This window comes from Uloborus diversus, chromosome 2 (assembly GCF_026930045.1).
Source record: "Uloborus diversus isolate 005 chromosome 2, Udiv.v.3.1, whole genome shotgun sequence".
NCBI classification, from domain to species: Eukaryota; Metazoa; Arthropoda; class Arachnida; order Araneae; family Uloboridae; genus Uloborus; species Uloborus diversus.
In genome coordinates, this window is record NC_072732.1 from 64,097,772 (window position 1) to 64,118,142 (window position 20,371).

At 33.0% G+C, this 20,371-nt stretch overlaps 1 protein-coding gene across 3 annotated transcripts in view; it reads right to left on the bottom strand.

Moving 5' to 3' along the window:
• Window positions 1-20,371, bottom strand: part of LOC129235200 (uncharacterized) — a 138,446-nt gene that overhangs the window by 74,316 nt on the left and 43,759 nt on the right. For all 3 annotated transcript variants that reach the window (XM_054868907.1, XM_054868905.1, XM_054868906.1), the window contains 2 exons: window positions 16,391-16,485; window positions 5,268-5,387 (listed from right to left, as the gene is read on the bottom strand). In XM_054868907.1, the coding sequence (XP_054724882.1) occupies window positions 5,268-5,387; window positions 16,391-16,485 (215 nt within the window). The remainder of the gene's footprint in view (window positions 1-5,267; window positions 5,388-16,390; window positions 16,486-20,371) is intronic.

Here is a 20,371-nt window from a genome sequence, read left to right on the forward strand (position 1 = left end):
ATATTTATTTTAACTACATTATCAACTGTCTAACTCAATAAATGCTCCATAATTCCCAACTCCTGACTGTTTTGATTAGATTTTGGACTGCATTTAATGCTTCTATGGACGAAAATATCGCCAAGGCTCATTAAAGAGAAGCTCGAAATTAGAGACGTACCGAGTACTCGGTAACTACTCGGTACTCGGCCAAACTTTAATCAGGTACTCGGTCAACACCGAGTAGTTGTAAAAAATTGAATATTGTTCAAAGCAGATTTTACAATTAATAAAAAAGTGCAAGCATATAATATACTGCGATCATTTACAATTCAAATTTTGAGAATAATGAAGTTTGTTATGCTTTAGTGGAGTAAATCTTATGTTTTAAAGCCCCAAAGTTAATAAAACTTATTTATTAAAAATGGGGCAAAAAAGGTAAGTACAGAAAATATGAAATGTTTATATTATTAAATGGATTTTTGCCACTTCCAAAATTATATATAAGAAGCATAAGAATACCTTTTCTTAAAAAATAAAACAAGGTCAAAAGCACAAATGTGCAGGAACACTGCAAACCCGTGTTTTGGGATTACAAGGAATGCTTTTTTCAATGCACAAAATGTGAGCTTACGGATTTAAAGACATAGGACAAATATCCGATTTTTTTTTTCATTATCTCACATTTTATGCACTGAAAAAGATGTTCCTTGTAATACAGAAAGACGTGTCTGCAGTGTTCTTGCACATTTGTGCTTTTAACATTGTTTCATTTGCTTTTAAAAATTATTTAGGTTTGCCGGACTAGAAGTATAGATTGATATGCTTTGATTTAATTCCAACTTGATTAATCCTACCTTTTATGTATTTGTTTATTTTTACTTTAAAAAAAACTTATTTGTAAAATTATCGACTTAAACAAAATCTTTTAAAAAATGCATAATTAAATTTCAGCTGGAATTTTGTTTTAAAAACTATTACTTGGACATGTAGGTCTATACTACTATTCCAATCAGTTCATAATTCGTCATGTGTGTGTCAGTGATATTTCTTAAAACATAATTGAAACTTGACTCAGCCGAATAGTGAAAGGCCGAGTACTCGGTACTCGGCCAAAGTGCTACTCAGTACGTCTCTACTCGAAATGTTTCTTAATTCATTTATATTTTTAGAATTCATTCAACAATAAGAAATGGAATGATACTTCTAATCTTCATCTTTTTTTTTTATAGTATTTTTGTATAAAAGTTTAGAAAAACATTATTAAGGCTGTTCAAACAACTAAAATACATAGGAAGTGTTGTTGCTCGTTAATAAGTATTTTCTTGTGATGTATTACTAAAATAGATATCTAAGGATCAGTTATGGTATTTACGATGAATTAAGTTAAAAAATAAAATTTCTTTGTCAAAATGTTGAACAAAATTTAAATGATAATATGTTTATAAATACCATTTTTAGGCCCTCAAAGATATTAAACATTTTTTCTTGGACATTTTCTATTTAAGGAGTTTCGCATGCAGGGTCATTTAAGGGTGATAAGAGGAAATATTACTTTTAGAATTTAGGAAAATGAATGAATACACTTACGAACACATTGTATATACATAGTATTTTTATGTATAGTCTTTACCCCTTTTCAGGAAAACAAATGAACTAAATCAAATCCGCAGTTCTATTCATTAAGCTGATTCAAAACAACTTCTGTGCAAAATGTTCCATTCTAAATTTAAAATTTTAATTTAAACAACAACTGTAGGGGAAATGACCGATAGTAACATTAATGAATCATCACAACAAAATTTGACACTCTAAACCTAGTTATTTTACTAACAATATGGAAATATAAAAATTTTAAATTTCTACATTTGGCGGTAGTCAACCGATTTCGATCCTTTAGGAGGCAATCTTTGCCCTATTTGTGATAATACGGCAGCACCAAAATTAGATATTGCTGTAAAAAGCTAATCATATTTCGTTGACAAATATAAAAGGTTTATAGGTAGTTTGAAGACTCAATTAGCAAACATTTTGCTCTAAGTCATCAGATGTTATAATCTAAAGATTTAAAAGAAGACAAATCTCTTGTAAAAACACTAAAAAAAGTTGTAAATTAAAAATCTAGATACGATTTAAATTGATATTTTGAAATTATATAACCAACTCGAAAATCGCCCGTCAAGATATGATGGATGAAAATTGATTCCACATTTGAACTAAGAAATTGCCTGTTTGGTGACATTTTAAACCCTAACTCCAGTGGATTAACCCTAAGCTTCAGTAGATAACGTTCATTGTTGACCACTTTTTCGTTTTTTAGTGCCCTGAAATGACATAGTCTCGCCAGTAAAACAGTTAAGTTTCTGGATCCAGTTGAGCCTTGTTACAATAAAGCCTTTCCCTGCATTTTAAACATTACCAAAACATGTTATCAAATTATCATGGAGTGGAGCAAGTTTCATTGTTGATGAGGTCAGGAGCGTTACTCGATCATTGGCTATTATACATATGAGGATAAGAACAACAACTATTATTCTTGCATTCGGAGTCTACTGTGCGTTTTAACCATGAATGTACAGATACTTATTAAATAATTCTTGAATAAAAGAAGTCAGTAAATAGCTATCAAAAAATTTGCTAAATTAAGCATATGCACGAATATTTATAGTATTTTATTTGAAAAACGGAACTAGAAGATAGAAGAAAATATATATTTTCAGTTAAACTAATTAATAAATTTTCCTTTTGACCTCGTGTACACAATTCAGTTAGTATTTTAAAATAATGATTTAAAATAATTTCATTGTGAAATATATATGTATCTTTAAACTTATACATCTTTACACATGTGTTAATCATTCCAAACTTAAAAATAAAAAAAAAACAAATACATCCAGTTTTTTTTAACTTCAATTTCTTTGTTTTTTTTAACTTTGATATCAATGAAATCAATTTTGTTACATTAATATTAACCTTTATTTATTCATCTTTTTTTACTACCTCCAGATACATAATTTTTTTCCTTTTTTATAAATCATATATAAAAAAGCAAGAGATAAAACATTCGCAAAAATTCAAGTTCTTTTCGGTACATTTTTGCTCAGAAAGAGTGAAAGAAAACAAAATCTCTGTTACCTTGTGATGAAAACGAACTAACATTCAGAACGAATTTCCAGACATTAGTTTCATGATTGTAGAAAGGCATTTACAACTTTTCTTCGAGTTTTTACTAGAGATTTGTCTTCTTTAGATTATAACATCTGATGACTTAGAGCAAAATGTTTGCTAATTGAGGCTTCGAACTACCTACGAACCTTTTTTATTTGTCACCGAAAGATGATTAGCTTTTTACAGTATATCTAATTTTGGTGCTGCCGTATTATCACAAATAGGGCAAAGATTACCTCCTAAAGGATCGAAATCGGGTGACTACCGCCAAATGTAGAAATTTAAAATTTTTATATTTCCATATTGTTAGTAAAATAACTAGGTTTAGAGTGTTAGATGAATGCTAAAAGTTGCGAGCTTCTGGGACACAATGATATAAGTAATTCATCATTGTTACGAATGAAAATTATAAGTGAAATAAATTGAATTGATTGGTTAAAAAATGAAATGATATTCAATATTATTTTTGTCTGAACAAAATTTTAAATAAATGAGAAAACAATGCATAAAATTGCTCCTATTGTTAAAAAAAAGAAAAAAAAAAACACATTAACTAAAAAAAACTGTGATACAACTTACCCAGTGGGGGTTGGCTAATTTTTTCTTATGTGTTTAATGTTTTGCTCCTGATTTTTCCCTTTAACTTTGGAAGAAAATATTCGTGCAACCGACCCATACCAATGGCGGCGATAGAGAAAGTGAATGTGCGACCTTTGCACTATCCACAACTCTAGAAGCTTTAGGCATCTTCTAAAAAAACGGCGCTATATTACAAGGGCCCACCAGATCCCACGACTGCAATAAAAACAGAGGGGGATCTGCTCTATTTCTGATTAAACTCAGAAACACATCTCAAGTGTCGCTTTCCTCTTTGTATGACCTTCCCACAAAACATTCATACAAAGTTCCTGTCTCCGACATTTTCATCATTGATAACTCTCGTCAATCTTTCGTTGACAAAAAATGTTTGTTTACGAGCTGCCGGCGATTTCCTTGCGGGGAGGGGCACAAAGATAGTCTCCTTTTCGGATAGCTGGCGATTTTCTTGCGGGACAGGGGACTAAAATAATGTCTCCTTTGGGCAGGTCTGCGACGCGTGCCACGGGTTGAAGACTTCTGTCGCCCCCCCCCCCACTCCCAGAGGTTCTGTTGTTCTGAACTTAACTGAACGTGAGAAAGTTGTCGATTAATGAAAATATTTAGGAGAAAAGAATTTTTTATTTATTTATTTCTTTTTTGGAAAATACTGTTTATGTAAGTGAAGGGGGACAGTGACCTTTCAGGAGGGGGGGTCCGGACCCCATGGACCCCCCGCCCTTGGTTACGTCCCTGAGCATTCATTGTGCTAATATGTGTTATTATAATCCCTGTAACTTTTACCTGTAGAAGCAGTTCTACATAAGCTAAGAGTTAGTTAAGTACCTATTTATGAACACTATTTAATACTTTATGTAGCGGTATAGTTGTAATTCTCATTTCTGTTACAGTTTTTAACTAAAAATTTCACAGTAACAACAAATCTCCTAAACTAAAAATTACGACCTACTTGAGCCCAGCATAAAAACTTGAAAAAATGCATCAGTTAAATTTGGTAAAGGAAAGAAACTCTAAAAGTAAAACTCTAAACAGGTGTGGGAATAGCAAAGTGTGGGAATGGTCATATTTGGGAATTTTCAAGATAGTCGGCAATGAATGCTTATTTTTTAAAACAAATAATGTAATATGGCTCTAACGCATAATTTTATTGATATTAATTTGAAATAAAATCAAAAAGTAACAAAAATTGTATCAGCCAAATTGAACTTTTCACAAAACTCGCAATTGAAGAAGTGAACCCTTTTAGTGCAAAAAATTAAAAATTGGACTTTTTAAAACAAAAAATGTTCATTCTATTTCATTTTCATCCTTTTTATAATGCTTGTATTTGAAAATAGAGGTAAAATGTTCCCAATTTTTTCAGAAAGTAGAGGCTTGACTTATACATGGGTTTTCGATTTTTTTCAATTTTCCTCTTAAAAATAGGTGGCTCGACTTATACACCAGCACATACAGTAATTAGTTTCAGAACATGTTTTTAAAAAACATAGAAACAATTATGAAATAAAGAAACTCTTACTTACAATCATGTTTAAGTCATCTAACTTATACCTAATAGAATGCTTATGTAGAATCAGAAGTTCATAATTTAAGTCTGTAATTTTAACCACTTTCAGGTCCAAAATGTCCCCGATACAAGCATACTAATTAAAACAAAATAAAAATTTTCAGCAAAAATCACCTAAATTATCAAATAACATTTTGAAAATACACACAAGTATAGATTCCATAAATTAAAAAAAAAAAAATTATACCAGAAAATGAGTAATAATAACAACCTTCAGAAAGCAAATCATTTTTGCTTTTTTGCTAGAATAAAAAATAAATTAATGAAAAAAAAAGAAGCTGCATAATATAAAAGAGGAAGCAAGCATGACAATAGTCAACTTAATCTTTTTAAAACCTTGGCTAAGATGTTTTTATTATTATTAAGTTCAACAATACCTAGTCTTTATGGGCATTATGTCCCTTAAATAAATGCATTTTTTGGGGATGGGGACTTGCAACATTTTAAAAAGAAAGCTTGGGTTTTCTTAATTGTAAAGATAATCTAAGGTTTTTTTTTTATTTTACATTAAAGAAAAGCAGCTAGTGTATTTATTTCTTTAAATATATCATAAAGGAAAGTTGAATTTAATTTTCAACTGGTGATGAAGCACACTAATGTCTTTAGAAAGATATGAGAACGTGTAACATTTCAGCATTTTGCTAGAACCGTTTCCTCAATTTTAGCTATTATGCTAAAGAACTTTTGAACTCAGCTTTAACTCTGATAAAGAGGCGTCTTAGAATAAGTTTCCCTTATTGACAGTGGACAGAGTTATGTATAAAAGTCAAAAACTAGAATGAAACATTAAAGATAACTTTATTTTTCCATGTAACTACCAAGGACATTGGGAGTTTTGTCATACCGCTGGATAGGCTTTGTTTGTACGCGTTCGCTTAGAGGGCGCTGCCACATCCCTTGCGATCCCTCGCGACTGAATTTTGACCCTCCGAGGTCAGTTGGTTTCTCCTCTGAGATGAGGAAGGTGTTGTTCTTGGCCGCTGAGGCGGAAAATGTTTGTTACTCTTATCAATAATGTAATCATATCATATATCTAAGTTCAAATTAAATAACATAAAAACTAATGCTCTCCCAATATTTACTGCTTCGTGAACTTTTTTCAGGCTTCAAAAAAAAAAAAAAAACGTTCAGGAAAAATTCAGGGCTTTGATACAGAAGAAGCGTTTAACGCAGTGTTTGACTTCAGCTTTGTTTCCCAAGCACCTTCCCCGAGAATCTTCTTCAAAGCCAAGTCTGGTCTCACATTGTCATCCAACATCAGAATGGCAAAGCTGAGAAACCCAGGTTGCATTTCCAAATTGCCTCTCTATTTAGACAGGGCATCACAGTTCTCATGCGTGGAAAATCAAAAGTTCATTTCAGTATTAGCTTTGTATCAGCAAAAATGCCAATTTTGTATCAGAACGACCGGTTTGTATCAGTAAAAATACCATTTTGTATCAGAATGATCATTTTTGTACCAGGTGAGCTCATGGTTTTGGAACAGAATCTTTAATTTTGTGCAAAACATTTGTTGCAAAAAAAAGTCAGAAATAATTTTTAAAACCCAATTTGGTAGCAATATTGTCATTTTAGGCAACACTATCCTCAAATCTTCGTGGTTGTCTTTGGAAGCATTCTGTCATGAACGAATGAGTGCAGAAAAAAGAAAAAGAAAACATGCAAAGAGGGAGGGGGGACTAAGAGTAAAAAGGTGAATATCAGGAAAAGTGCTAATTTAAGTCCCAGATGAATTTCTCAAGTACTTCTAATTAAATAGCAAAAAGATTTTTTCCCATATGCAGCAAAACCCCTCTAATGCAGACACTAACGGGACAAATTTTACTGTCTGCAATAGAGGGGTGTACCCAGGACAAGGGTTTAATACTGTTATTTGCCTTGGAATTGGGGAATTAAAAATTACCCGCATAAGAAGGGTGTTCACATTTAAGGGGCGTCCCTTAGGAGAGATTTTACTGTAGTAAACTTTGTGGCACATGCAATCCATGACAAAATTTCGAGATTTTACTTTGATATATGACACTGCAACTATTTCTGTTGCTCCAAAATCCTGTCAGGTAACTGTCCCACTTTCAAATTGCAAGTTTCAAAAAAGTCCTGTGCATTATAAAACATTTGCAGCAGAAACAAATACAAAATGAAGTAACATATTTTATATTTATGTATAAGAGTTGACTCTTGTGCTTTAGAAAAAATGAATTTACATCGATAAAAAAAGCATGCTTGTCCCTGCGTATCATATCATGTCTAGAGCGCAAACTTCCGGAATGGTTATTTCTAGTAAAAAATATTTGTTTGGCTCCAATGGATTACGTGGGATGAAGCCTTTTATGAGATGTATAAGTTCCAATCAAAAAGTTTTCACCTCAGTTGTATAGAACTACAGGTAAGAGTTTTCCAATCTTTACTTTTCTGTTTCTACCAAATGAAGTGTCACATCAGTAGCGCAAATTAAAACGGAAAATAAATTAATTTCTCACATTTTTGTTCAATTGATGATAATTTTTCTGCAATGTAAATAATGCTTCGTAATTTTTGAATCTTTAATTATCGATGTTCAGTCATCTAAAATTCAGCAAATTCCTAATGTCAGTAGTACATAAGTAGAGACCATTTGTTACTGAACTGATGCGTACGTTACCGATGTTTTTCACAATTATTTCCTTGTGTAATGAGTTTGTTGACTATCTCATGATTGAAAAGTAGTTTAATTTCTAAAAGAAATGCTTAAAAGTAGTTTAATTTCTTAAATTATGAAACATTATTTTCTCCCAAAAATTTGAGCTCTCAACCAAAATTTTCTCTCCATTTTTTCATCCTCTTTTCTTTCACACAAATATTCAGACCTTTGTTCGTAACTACGGCCCCAAAAGCTTTTATTTTTATTTTCAAAAGTAAATTTGCTAACTTGTGCAAATCTACCTCCCCCTCCCCCTTCCAAATTATGACTGTCTTGAATTAATCTATATATATAAAATAGCTTGTCCTGACTGACAATCAACGCACAGCCAAAACTACTGAGGCTAGAAAACTGAAATTTGGAACAAAGGTATATTTTGCAACATAAGCACCTGCTAAGAAAGGATTTTTGGAAATTTCAATTTTAAGGGGGTAAAATGGGATGGGGGACGTTGTGCACTTATATGCGAAATTCTCAAGAACGGGCTTGAGTGCAAGGTTGAACCAGGTATTAAAAAATTCGAAATTTTACGAGGGTCACCGATATCTTGGCCTTTACCACATAGGACGCTAATTAACGAAGACATTAATTTAAAAATCAATTTTACGTCCACTTGAACATACATCTATACCAAGAAATGGTCTGATTTTTCGGTTTTAATACCAATGGAAAGCTTATAAAAAATAATAATTTCAAAAATATCGGCAAGGTCTAAAGCAACGGCCATTGAAAAATGAATGCAAAAAAAGTTATAAGCGTTTGAAGTAAAAATTAATTTATTTCAAAAAAAAATTTCTTCCTCCATTTTTTGCACGAGATTAATTTTATCTTGAAGAAAAGCTGAACAATATTATTTGTTGCCATTTCTTGCTCGAGTATCTAGAAGTAAAATTTCTTGCAATCGGTTTTTAATGTATTGATTCTTCGTCTGTAGCAGGGCATTCAAAATATATTTCCCTTTTGATTAGATTTTCGCAACTTGATGTTTTCAGGTACGCGTTAAGCGATGAACTATATAGTTGGAGGATTATTTTGTTTTAAAGCCACAGTAAATCTAATTTAATGTTTTGGCGAGTAGTTTTTTATTCCAAAGAAACTTAAATAGGTTTCTTTGAAAAAGTGTGTACACATTTTAGTTAAAGAAAAATTATCATTTTACATCAGTGGGAAGGGGGGGGGCGTGGATTTTTTTTATTCAACGGACTTCCTTTAAGTTTTTAGCACAGGCATAGCCGTGCAGGTACTGCTAGTGTAAGAATATAGGCTTTCATGACCGGTGTCAATAATGTCGTAAGATTCTGGGTTGTTTTGCTGTGGTCTTAGTGTTGTTTCTCCAAACGTTTCGGCTGCATCTGCGGCGGCCATCTTCAGTGTTAGCGTGGTCGAAGCTTCCAAGCAACTGATGCAGATATCGAAGTGTTATCACAGGAAGATCTAACTCTCCCTTCGTTCTGAGCCAAGATTGGCTGATGAACGTTCGTACTTGTTTCTGGTTGGCTGAAACTTGATCTCTCTTCATTCTGATTGGGAATTGGCTGCTGAGCGTCCGTCGCTGTTTCTGGTTGTCTAGAAGTATCTCTCGGGATAATCTGTCTAAGTGTAGCATGCCAGAGTTTGTCGATCTTAATTCCTTCTTCCTTTTGATTAAAATTGTTGGGATGTTTGAACATTTTGATCGCTTCTCTGTTTAATCTGGCGTAATAGTGGGAAGTCCTTGAAAGTATTTTGGTTTCTTTGAATTTAATGTCATGGGTGCCATCACTAAAAGTGTGCTCCGCGACTGCTGATTTCTCAGTGTGGCCCAGATGGCAATTTTTTTGGTGTTCTTTTATTCTTGTATTCACGCTTCTTTTTGTTGTTCCAATATAGGCCGATCCGCAGAAAAATGGGATCTTGTAAATTCCCGCGGCGGACAAATTCTCTCTCGAATCTTTTACTGATCGTAGTAGGTCGCTGATTTGATGGGCAGGCTTGAAAACAGTTTTGATGTTGTAATTGCGCAGCAGTCCTTCAATTCTGTTGGTGACATCCTTACGTAATGGAGGTAGGCTGTAGATTTGACTGGTTCTTCTTCAGGTGGTTGTCTTTCCACTTTTGGGTGGAAGGCTCTTTTAATTTCTTGCTTCGAAAAGCAGTTGGCTTGGAAGACATTTCTGAGGTGGAAAAGTTCTTTCTCAATAGCAGTTGGTTCGTAAATTCTGTTGGCCCTGACAAATAAAGTTTTGAGGACGCCCCTCTTCTGTTGCAGATGATGATAGGAGCCCTTGTGCAGATAGTGATCCGTATGTGTAGGCTTGTGATAAATACAATGGCCTAGGGTTCCGTCAGTTCTACGGTTGACCATAACGCCCAGGAAAGGCAACTTTCCATCATTTTCAGTTTCCATCGTAAATTGGATATTCTCATGTTGACTGTTTATGTGAGTCAAAAATTGATGAAGTTCGTCTTTTCCATGGTTCCATATCACGAAGGTGTTGTCGACGTATCTGAGTCAGCATGTCGGTTGTTTTACTGCTGTGCTGAGAGCCGCTTCTTCAAATTCCTCCATACAAAAGTTGGCAATAACAACACTCAATGGATTCCCCATGGCCACACCGACCAGATTTTGCAAATTTTGACTGTCTTTATACATAAGTATTATGTAAATACATAGGTAAAAATTGTGTTTGGTTCACTACAGCACTTATACATGTAGAATGACTAAATTTTAGTGAAAACTAGCTTAAATGGGATCTAAGCTTGAAAATCCCTATTTTCATCTCATGTAGCCCCACTTTTTTCTTTTGTTGACATGGATTACTGGAGGTCTATGTGGATCACTTTAGGAACCACTGATGTGCAGAGTCATACGCAAAGCAATAACAGGTTTAATCCCCTGCCCCCCCCCCCCTTCTGAAATTTATACAATACTAAAATGTGAAGAATTTTTGCAAACAGCTTCATAATATAAAATTATCAACAGTAATGTTATGTATTAGCTTATGAAAGCATTTTAATACTGCAGTAATTTAAGAAAATGTTGCTCAAAGATTATTTAATTTTGTTGTGAACTTGAGAGTGAAATCTTGTTCTCCCACTCCAAACTCTCTAAAACCATTATTAAAATATCAATATTTTTAGCTATGATAGCTTATTAATAGAATTATTGATAAAATTCAAAATGGTATAATACACTTATGTCCATAAATTAAGGATAATGGAGTTCAGGCAAAGAAAGAGACAGAAGCAAAACAAATTTGACTTAATTGTGAAGTCTATTTATTAAACAAAATGTAAAGAGCAAAAAGGATGCTATATGTTTGACATAATTAATGAAAATTGTGATTTTTACTCCCTGGAGCAAATTTCAAAAAATAACCTATTTACAAAAAACAGTATAATATGGTTGGTATCATGGTTGGATTAATACAGAGTATGTCTCCCAGACGATACAGTACAGCCTGTACAACGCCTAGGCATGCTGAGTAACAAATAATCAATGTGATCTTGGGGAATATTACACCACTCATCAAGCAATGCTCTCCGAAGTTCCGGTAGACATGTGGGAGGGAGTTGACGGGCTGCGATTCGTCGGCCAAGCATGTCCCACACATGCTCTATTGGATTCAAGTCCGGTGAGTATGCTAGCCAATCTATACGGGTAATATCCTTCGATTGAAGGCATTCGTCTACAATGTTTACACGGTGATTACGGGCGTTGTCATCCGTAAACAGAAATTCAGCATCTAGGCCACCCCAAAACAAACGTACATGTTGTTGTAACTGCCAAATACCAGTCCTCATTCGGCATTCTAACTCGGGGGCGACCTGTGCTGTAACGTCTACTCACATTACCATCATCTTAGAATTGTTTCAAAGCCTGGAGATGACACTCTGAGCGATTCCAAGTTCCTCGGATACTTCCAGCTGGGTACGTCCACATTTCAGTCGTGCGATAATTCTACCACGTAAAAAATCATCCAAATGCTTCCTTTGTGCTATAACTATGCGGTTATTGCACTGAAAGGCTTTTAAAGCGCTTGTGAACAATTTTACTTCTTTGCCACCATTCCTTATATACCCCTCTTTTACACTCTCGTCATTGTGACATACTATCCGCACCATTTGGTGGCTTCCTGTAATTTGCCTATTTTTCTTCAAGATGTGTGTGATAATTCCCGAGGTGAAATTTTTGTTTTAGAATTCAATTTCTTGTGTTATTCTGAATTATCCTTCATTTATGGACAGCAGGGGATAAAACTATTTGGGGGATCAAAAATACTGACTTTACTGACCAAAATTTATAAAATACTGACGAATATTGACTAAATACTGACCATATACTGACTAAAATTTAAAAAATTAACAAACTTTGGTGTAACAAAAGAGAGTATTATACTTAGTAAAATAGATACTAGCTTTGTTTGTAATGTACAGCAACACAATGTACAGCTAATTTGATACAAACTTTGACTGAAAGTTAAGTTTAATTCATATATTTATTGTATAGTTAAAAAAAAAAATTCTGAAACTAGGAAAATAAATTAAATGATCTTGCAACTGGTTAAAATATTATTAAGTGATTGAGAGCAGTTTTTCATCTACATTTTTTTCTTTGAAAACACAGTGGAAAACAACTTTAAGAAAAAGGAAATACAAAGTGAATAAAATATATAAATTATACACTTTACCCTATTCATTTTTAGTTCAAAGCATTTTTCAGTAAAACTCAGAACATATTTAGAAGATTGTTTTAATTACTAATAAGCAAATATTTTTTCATGTACAAAAATTACATCCTGACTGAGGTACATTGACTGACACCCTGTCCAAAAAATATAGACAAGCATAAAATACAATCCACAGTAAAAATACGAATGGAAGATAGATCACATATAAGTATAATGATAATCGGTATGTAAAACACAAGTAAGGGTAACTTATTTCTAAAACACCACGTGGTGAATTTATTAAGAAAACTAGAAAATCGGGTGTCCCATAGCTGCACTTTTTAATTTATGAATTATATTTATGGTTGAGAAACACAGTTACAAATGTAATTATAAAATTGTGTTTCCATTACCTCTTGTTACTTCAGACACATGGTTTTCCATCGTAAGAACCAAGTTATTCCTGTGTTGCAAAATATTGTCTAAGTTTCATATAATTTTGAGGCCCGATGTTGCCACACGTTTACATTGGATTTAAGTTTGGACTAACCAATGGCCATTCCATGACATTGATATTATTCATATTGAACTACAGATCTGTTGAGTTGGATGCATCAGTAGGCGCTTTGACTTGCTGAAATACAATTTGGTCTGCCCAGCAAATCCTGTCCTCTAATACTCACTAATAGTCGAGAAAGCTTATTTTCTTGTCACAAATAGACATAAACGTTAGTAAATTAAATCCAATACCACAACAAACCCTACGTTTTAACAGAGCAAAGAAAATGACATCTTAGGGTGACAAATGACTGTCAACAATATTTAATTTAGTGCTGAGAAAAAGTGGAACTTAGACAGACCAACCAGATGAATAAAAATTTTACTGGCATGTTTTAATAAGCGAAAGAAAGTTTTTTTTTTTTTTTTTTTGTAGATGGGCAAGATGGGGGGTAAGTTATGGCTTCAGATGCTTTTGGATTCAATAGTCAAGCATTTTTGGGAATTTCTAGCAAGCAAATAAATTTCCATGCCTATCAGCAAATATTAAAGTGCCATTTTAATCTAATAAAGGAGTTGCTGGGAGTACCACTCCGTGTATTTCAAAAAGACAAACACATACTCATGTGCCTAAAACACAGGGTTTAAGTTGAGCTCAAAAGAATTTCAGCAAAAATACTAAAATTGGAAAATTAGTTTTAGCAGAATTCTAAAATATTAAAAATTAATGAATATATTGACGTCTCTTTTTTTTTTTGATGCCTCAATGTGTTTCTATTTCAATTAATAACATTAATAACTAAATTCAAAATTCAGTCTGACATCTTTAAAGAAATAAGTACACAGCAGCTATTTTCCTTTTTCAATTTGACATCAAAATTTAAAATTGTACTTATCATTGAGAGGACACAAGCTTGATTTTCAAGTGATATAAGTTTCCTCGTCCAAATAATGCCTTTATTGAGGGCGGGGGGATATAGTGCCCAGTTGTTGGTAATACTAAATATTATTGTACTTAATAGTAATTTAAATATCTTGGGTAAGATTTGTGATAAGATTTAGTTGAAATCACCATACATATTATTTCTTCTCTCGTGCATGGTTTTTTACACTATTATTAGGTATTCAAGCAAAAAAGCGAAAATTCCTTGCTTGATTTTTGTAATTGAAATAGTATTTTTTCATTTTGCAAAAAATGTGACTGTAGCAGAAACCCTGCTAACACAACAAATATGTAGTATCAAATGTCATTGAATGCCTATCGTTTAGTCCAGACAAAAATCCACACAATTGAAAATGTCTGGGAACATCTAGCAAGAAAATTATATGAAAATGGAAGTCAATGTTTTTCGATCAAGGACTTAAAAGGAGAGAGAGACCAAGCATGGAACCCTTACGAACTCCCCACATAGGTAATGTAAAACTTGATACTTTCAATGGAAAACAATGTGTTTGAAGTAATTAAGGGTAACAGAATCACAAGTTCATATTAACATTTGCAACTGTGTTGCCCAACCTTAACTATTATTTATAAATTAAAAAGCATACGCGGCTAGTACGGGAGTTCAAGGGAGGCAACCCCCCCCCACTTTGAAAAGTAAAGGATCCTTGCCACCCCCCTTAATTTTTTTAGGGCAAAAAATTAGCAATCGATTGCAAAAATGATTTTTTCCGAGTGCATTGATTTTTTTTACAGAAATAAAGACGAAAGGTACAAATAAATGGGGTAGCTAGGTTTTCCATAAAACTAGATCATTCCAATCCAATAAAATAATAGCAAAGATTTTAAAGTAAAACAGACTACCAGATTGGCAAAATTAGGCTGCTATATTAGCAATTTATTGCTTTTTTTTGGCATTTTTCAAAGTTTATCTGAAAATTTAAAAAAATTGACAGTGAATATTGGCTTGAAATTAATTATTTGGTAAATTTGCAAAAAAAAAAAAAACTGACTTTACTGACTAAATTCTGTGAATACTGACTAATATTGACCAATTTTTAAAATACTGACTTTAACTAACTTTTACTGATCAGTTTTACGCCCTGTTTACATGAGTGTAATTAACCTGTTCGGGACGAACGACGCGTCTTTGCGTCAGCGCTAGGTTCTTCAGAGACGAAAAACGCATCCATGCGTTACGGTAAGTAGTACGCAGCAGGCCTAACTACGCTATTCTGCGTTTTGGATTTGGAACGAAATGTTTACTATTAGATGGCGTTACTTATCCATGTTCCGTTCAAATGATTGCTCTCCTGCATTAGTATTTCTCTGTCTGACGTCAGAATGGGGTCTGTCAAGTGCCTGTGATTTATTGGATTTCGTGAAAGAAAATATAAACATGTGCTCGCAAGTGAGAAGGGAAACAAACGTATACTCATTTTGAAGTGACTCTTTCTAGTTTCGGTTCCATTTATAATGGGATTGGAGGGAAGATATTCTAGAAAGGGGTTTTACTTTTATGTTCATTTGGTAGCCATGGTGAACACTTTATCTTTCAGAGGAGGAAATATCTTAATTTATGACGGATCCATCTATGGATCTTTTGGGTAACATTGAAACAAATATAAATTATTTTTGTTGGAGTTCTTCACACAGTAGTTACTTTTGAAAATCATATGCTGAAAAAGAAAGCAAAGAACTTAGACGGCGATGTGTAATTTTTCTCAAAGCAAAATAAAAGACTTACCACTACGTATGAGTGTAAAATGCTCAATGTGCATTTATCTGTGCTTTGAAATTTTTCATGCGGCTTTAACATATTAAATGTTACAATATTCTTCAAGTATTTCATAATATTAAGCGCAAATATTTTTCCTGTTTTGTAGAAAATATTAATTTTGGTACTTTTAGTTATTGTAAAAAAACAATATATTTTGCATTTTTATTATTAAATATCAATTATTTTCATCCAATTTTTTGTTAGGATTGAAATTTTGATATATTTTATCATATTTTAAAAAATGATTTCATTTCTGCTTAAAGTATACATTTTATCCATTATTATGTATGCGTACTTTCCGAAATTGAGTATTAGGCTTAGCGGGAGAAATTTCCCTGGCCTGTGCGCACAGTCCGCGTGTAACAGCTGCCGTCCTGAGAGAGCGCAATCTTCTGCGGACTGCTGTCCCGAACGGGTTAAGAGCATAGACAATACTTTTAGACATTTTTTTTCCTTAAGACAGTATTTTCTTATACAAGAAAAGTTCAATGTTCATTTTACATCAAATTTCAAAAAATGTGAGATACAATACCATATAAAATGCTCTTGATCTTATTACTTTGGAACACATGTCAGTAAATTTATGACCCTTGTACATTCCGCCAATTAAGAATGGAAATGAGTAATCTGCAAAAAGAAAAGCATCTTTACATGTTACTGATTTTTTTTTTTTTAATCAATTTAAATTATGGTATGTTCATTATTTTATCTTACAGTTAAGATCATAAACACTAGAAAATGTAAACAGTATTGAAAAACTAGCTGTAAAGCCTGGTCTACCACAAAAATAAAAGTTGTGCCAAGTGACACATGCTCAACAGTTAAATTTGAATAAAGAAAAAAAAGTGTCAAATTTCCTGCCACTGCATAAAAAAAAGCAATTTTATAATTCAAAATTTAAATTTAGACCTCTTTGGATTATTTTAAAATCCAAAAAATTCAGTCATTGTTATTAATAGGCGCAAACATTGCGTTTAACAGTGCCATTACTGTTGAAAACAACCTATGTGAATTCTTGAGCATCAAAAGTCCTCTGTGCCAAATTTGGCAAAGATCTGACGTAAACTGGATTTGTATTAGGTAAACACCCTTATAGGAATTCCTGAGCATCAAAGAACCTATGTGCCAAATTTGGCAAAGATCCAACATAAAGAGTGGATTTGTATAAGGATTACTCTACAGCTGTTTTTATACAGTCAATTCGTGATAACTCAAATATTACTATAACTCAAAGTTTTTATCAAGTCCCGATCCCTTTGAATTTATTTTCATGCTAATCAGGGGCGCCGACTTGCAAAAATTATTGGGGGGGCTAGACATCACCGGGAGCTTAGGGGGTTATGTACTCCCATGAAGGCCCCCCCCCCCCAATAAAGGTCAGATTTTTGTACCTTGAAAATGACAATATACATATTTTCTGGTGTGTATAATTTAAACAAACAAATGTAACATGGCGTTTTCAAAGTAAAACAATCTAAAAATTGGTACACAAATTTTCTGGTTCAACTAGATCATGTCACTTGTCTTAGTAAGAGACATTTTTTTGTTCTTTTTTATGGGGAGCCGTAGCTAGGCATTGAAAAAGGTATGGCACTTGACTTGCATAGAAGGGCACTCCCAGAGACACCGACAAAAAAAAAAAATTGTGTGGGGGAGGGGGTGGCATACCGGAGGGTCTTGCCGCAGGAAATTTTCTAAATTTGAGATGAAAAATAGTGAGTTTTAAAGTTTTTTAAAAGTATTTTAAAGTTATATAATGAACATTACAACCCCGAAAATTCGACAAGCCTGACACATATTTTTTGGCTTTGAAAAAAGGAAAAATTTAATACAAACATGCACAGTATTTTTGTAATAAGGTGATTTAATTTACACATGTTTTTTAAGAGCAGTTTTTTTTTTTTTTCATTAATGATATCGGTTAACATATTCAAATGTAAACGCATTCTCTGAATGTCTAGGTCATTTTTGAAAAACAGTTGATTTTTCAAAATTTGTTTCATCTTGTTTAATAAAAACAAGCATTCTTGTTCAACTGAAATGACCTGTGTGAGTCCAGTTGATGTAAACCTTCCAATAATGCAAGATTGCACCATTTCAAATCTCATCAATGTATTGCCTTGTAGTACTCTGGGATTTTGAAAGTGTGTGGTCAGCTGGCTTCGTTGTTCTCATACTTCTTAGGTATACATCGATTCATAGGAAGCGAAGGATGTTGAATTTGTTCATTTTGTGAAGGTTTTTCTTTTAAACACAATACCCAGAAGTATTCAAAACTATCACGCCTCCCATTTGATGTACAAATCAAACCCTCGTATGTTTTTTTCCAGATCAGCAACACTTAGATGAGCAGACCCCAAAATGGTTTTTTGGCGGAAAAAAATAGGAAATAAGGAATCAAAAATTTAAAAAATAGGAAAAGTAGGAAAAAATCACTCAAAAAAGTAGGAAAAAATAGGAAAAGATAGAACTGCACACGTCAATAGGAAACATTTAGCGTAAACTTTATTTCTAATGTAAAATAAATTAACAGTATTTTTTATTTAAAACTGTCCCAAAAATAAACTAACAGTGCTTTTGAAGTATTGAAGGGATTTAATGAAAGACCGAGTCGCAAAAACAAGACAAAAGAAACAAGATGACAATCAACAGCATGGAAAATAAACTGGTGGAAACAAAAATATTTACAAAAACATGAAAATAAAATCCAAACAAAGAAACACCTTTCAACAGTACAGTAATAAAAACTTTCTATGTGAGAGAATAAAATGCAATATAGCAATCACAAATTAAAAAAAACAGTAATAATAATAATAAAACTGCAATAAAACCATTTTTGTTACAGAGTTGCTTCGTCAAAAACGAAAACATTCCATTAAGAGTGCCCATTTATCATTCGAAAATACTAACACTTTCAGCTCCTGCTGTCATAAACTATGACACAAAAAGCAAAGCAAATATTAAATTAGTTTTAGTTAAAAATAAACAGCAGCTGATATGCATTCTTCTTGCATAAACAGGGGCAGATCTTTGAATTTGAAAAAAAAAAGGAAAAAGACTAAAAATGCAGAATTAAAATAAATTTGTTCTTAAATATGGGGCATAAAATTTATAATAAAATAATTAAACTAAATAAATAACGAAATAAGTAAACTAAAGGGTTTGTATTATGTTATGTATTTTTAGCATTCAACATAAATTTTTGTTTCAGACAATTTATTTACGGGGGTCAGTGAGATCAATTTCTCCCCTCCATGGCTTTGGAAAATTAATGCTTAACTATACAAGTTTGTGTGGTTTTTGTTGTTTTCAGATAAAATTTAGATTCAGTATATGTCTTCGCTAGTCGCCCTCGGGGGAAAAATCAAAATGACGGGCCAGTTTTAATTTTAATCAAGCAATAAAAACCAATATTGTCTGATTGGTTTGATGATTTTATACCTCCTTGTTCCAAAATTTTTGTCACCGAAAAAAAGGGAAAATCCAGGTATGGTAAAGATAACATTTTTATTACAGACAAAGACCAGTTATTGTCCATTTTTTACAAGAAGGCACTTCGCCACGCCTCCTCGAACGCAGAGTTCCATTTTACAGGGGGGTGATCGGTAAGCAATCCACGCGCTTCTGAAGGAAACAACCAGACAGCCTTAATTTGGGTATGCATTTCAGTGTGTAAAAAAGTCTTAGTGGCCATTACATCACTTGCTTCACTTGTCTGTTGTCATTTTGGTTATTCTTGCATTTTAAAAACTGTTGCTTTTACAAAAAATGCTATGATACGAACAACGAGCCGAAAACAGCGAAAAAGAATTATCGGATACCACGTGACGAGGGAGGAGTCAAGTGCCTTCTCGTGGAAAACGGACAATAATAATGTTTCTCTGTGCATAAAAGAGAAGGCATGTAGTTTTTCTCTCAATTCTCACCATACAACAAAAATATTCATTCGGAAAGTGTTCACGAAATTGAGAGTAGGGGGGGGGGGCGGAGCATCTGGCATCAAATGTGCATATATCTCTTTCTCTCTCCCCTCCCTTTGATCAGGCGCCCTGAGTACAAAACTTACAGTAGATACACCGCATCGGTATAATTGTCACACCCCGAAAGTCTGTCAAAAAAATTTAAAATGTTCAGAAATGCTGCATTGCCATACACAGCACATAAAAATGATGAGCTACTCCTCGATATTGATGATATATCAGAGTAGAAAATGCCAATTAAAAAGAAAAAAAATACAGTACATATTTGCTTGTGGCTCTATCCTCCATTTTTTAAAAATGTGAAGAAATAAAAATGGAATCTTGCATTTAAATTGATTTCCGATTTTTCTCCAAAAATCGGGAACGTTTTGCCCATCTAGGTTTTGCCGCGTTTTCCTTTTTCTCTCTTTTGCAAATATACGCTTTGCAAGGAAAGAAAATTAAATTTTATAAATTTTGTAATCATGTTTACGATTTAAAATGCCCGATAATCATATTTATGTATGAAAAAAATTAGTTTTCGTGATTATTTG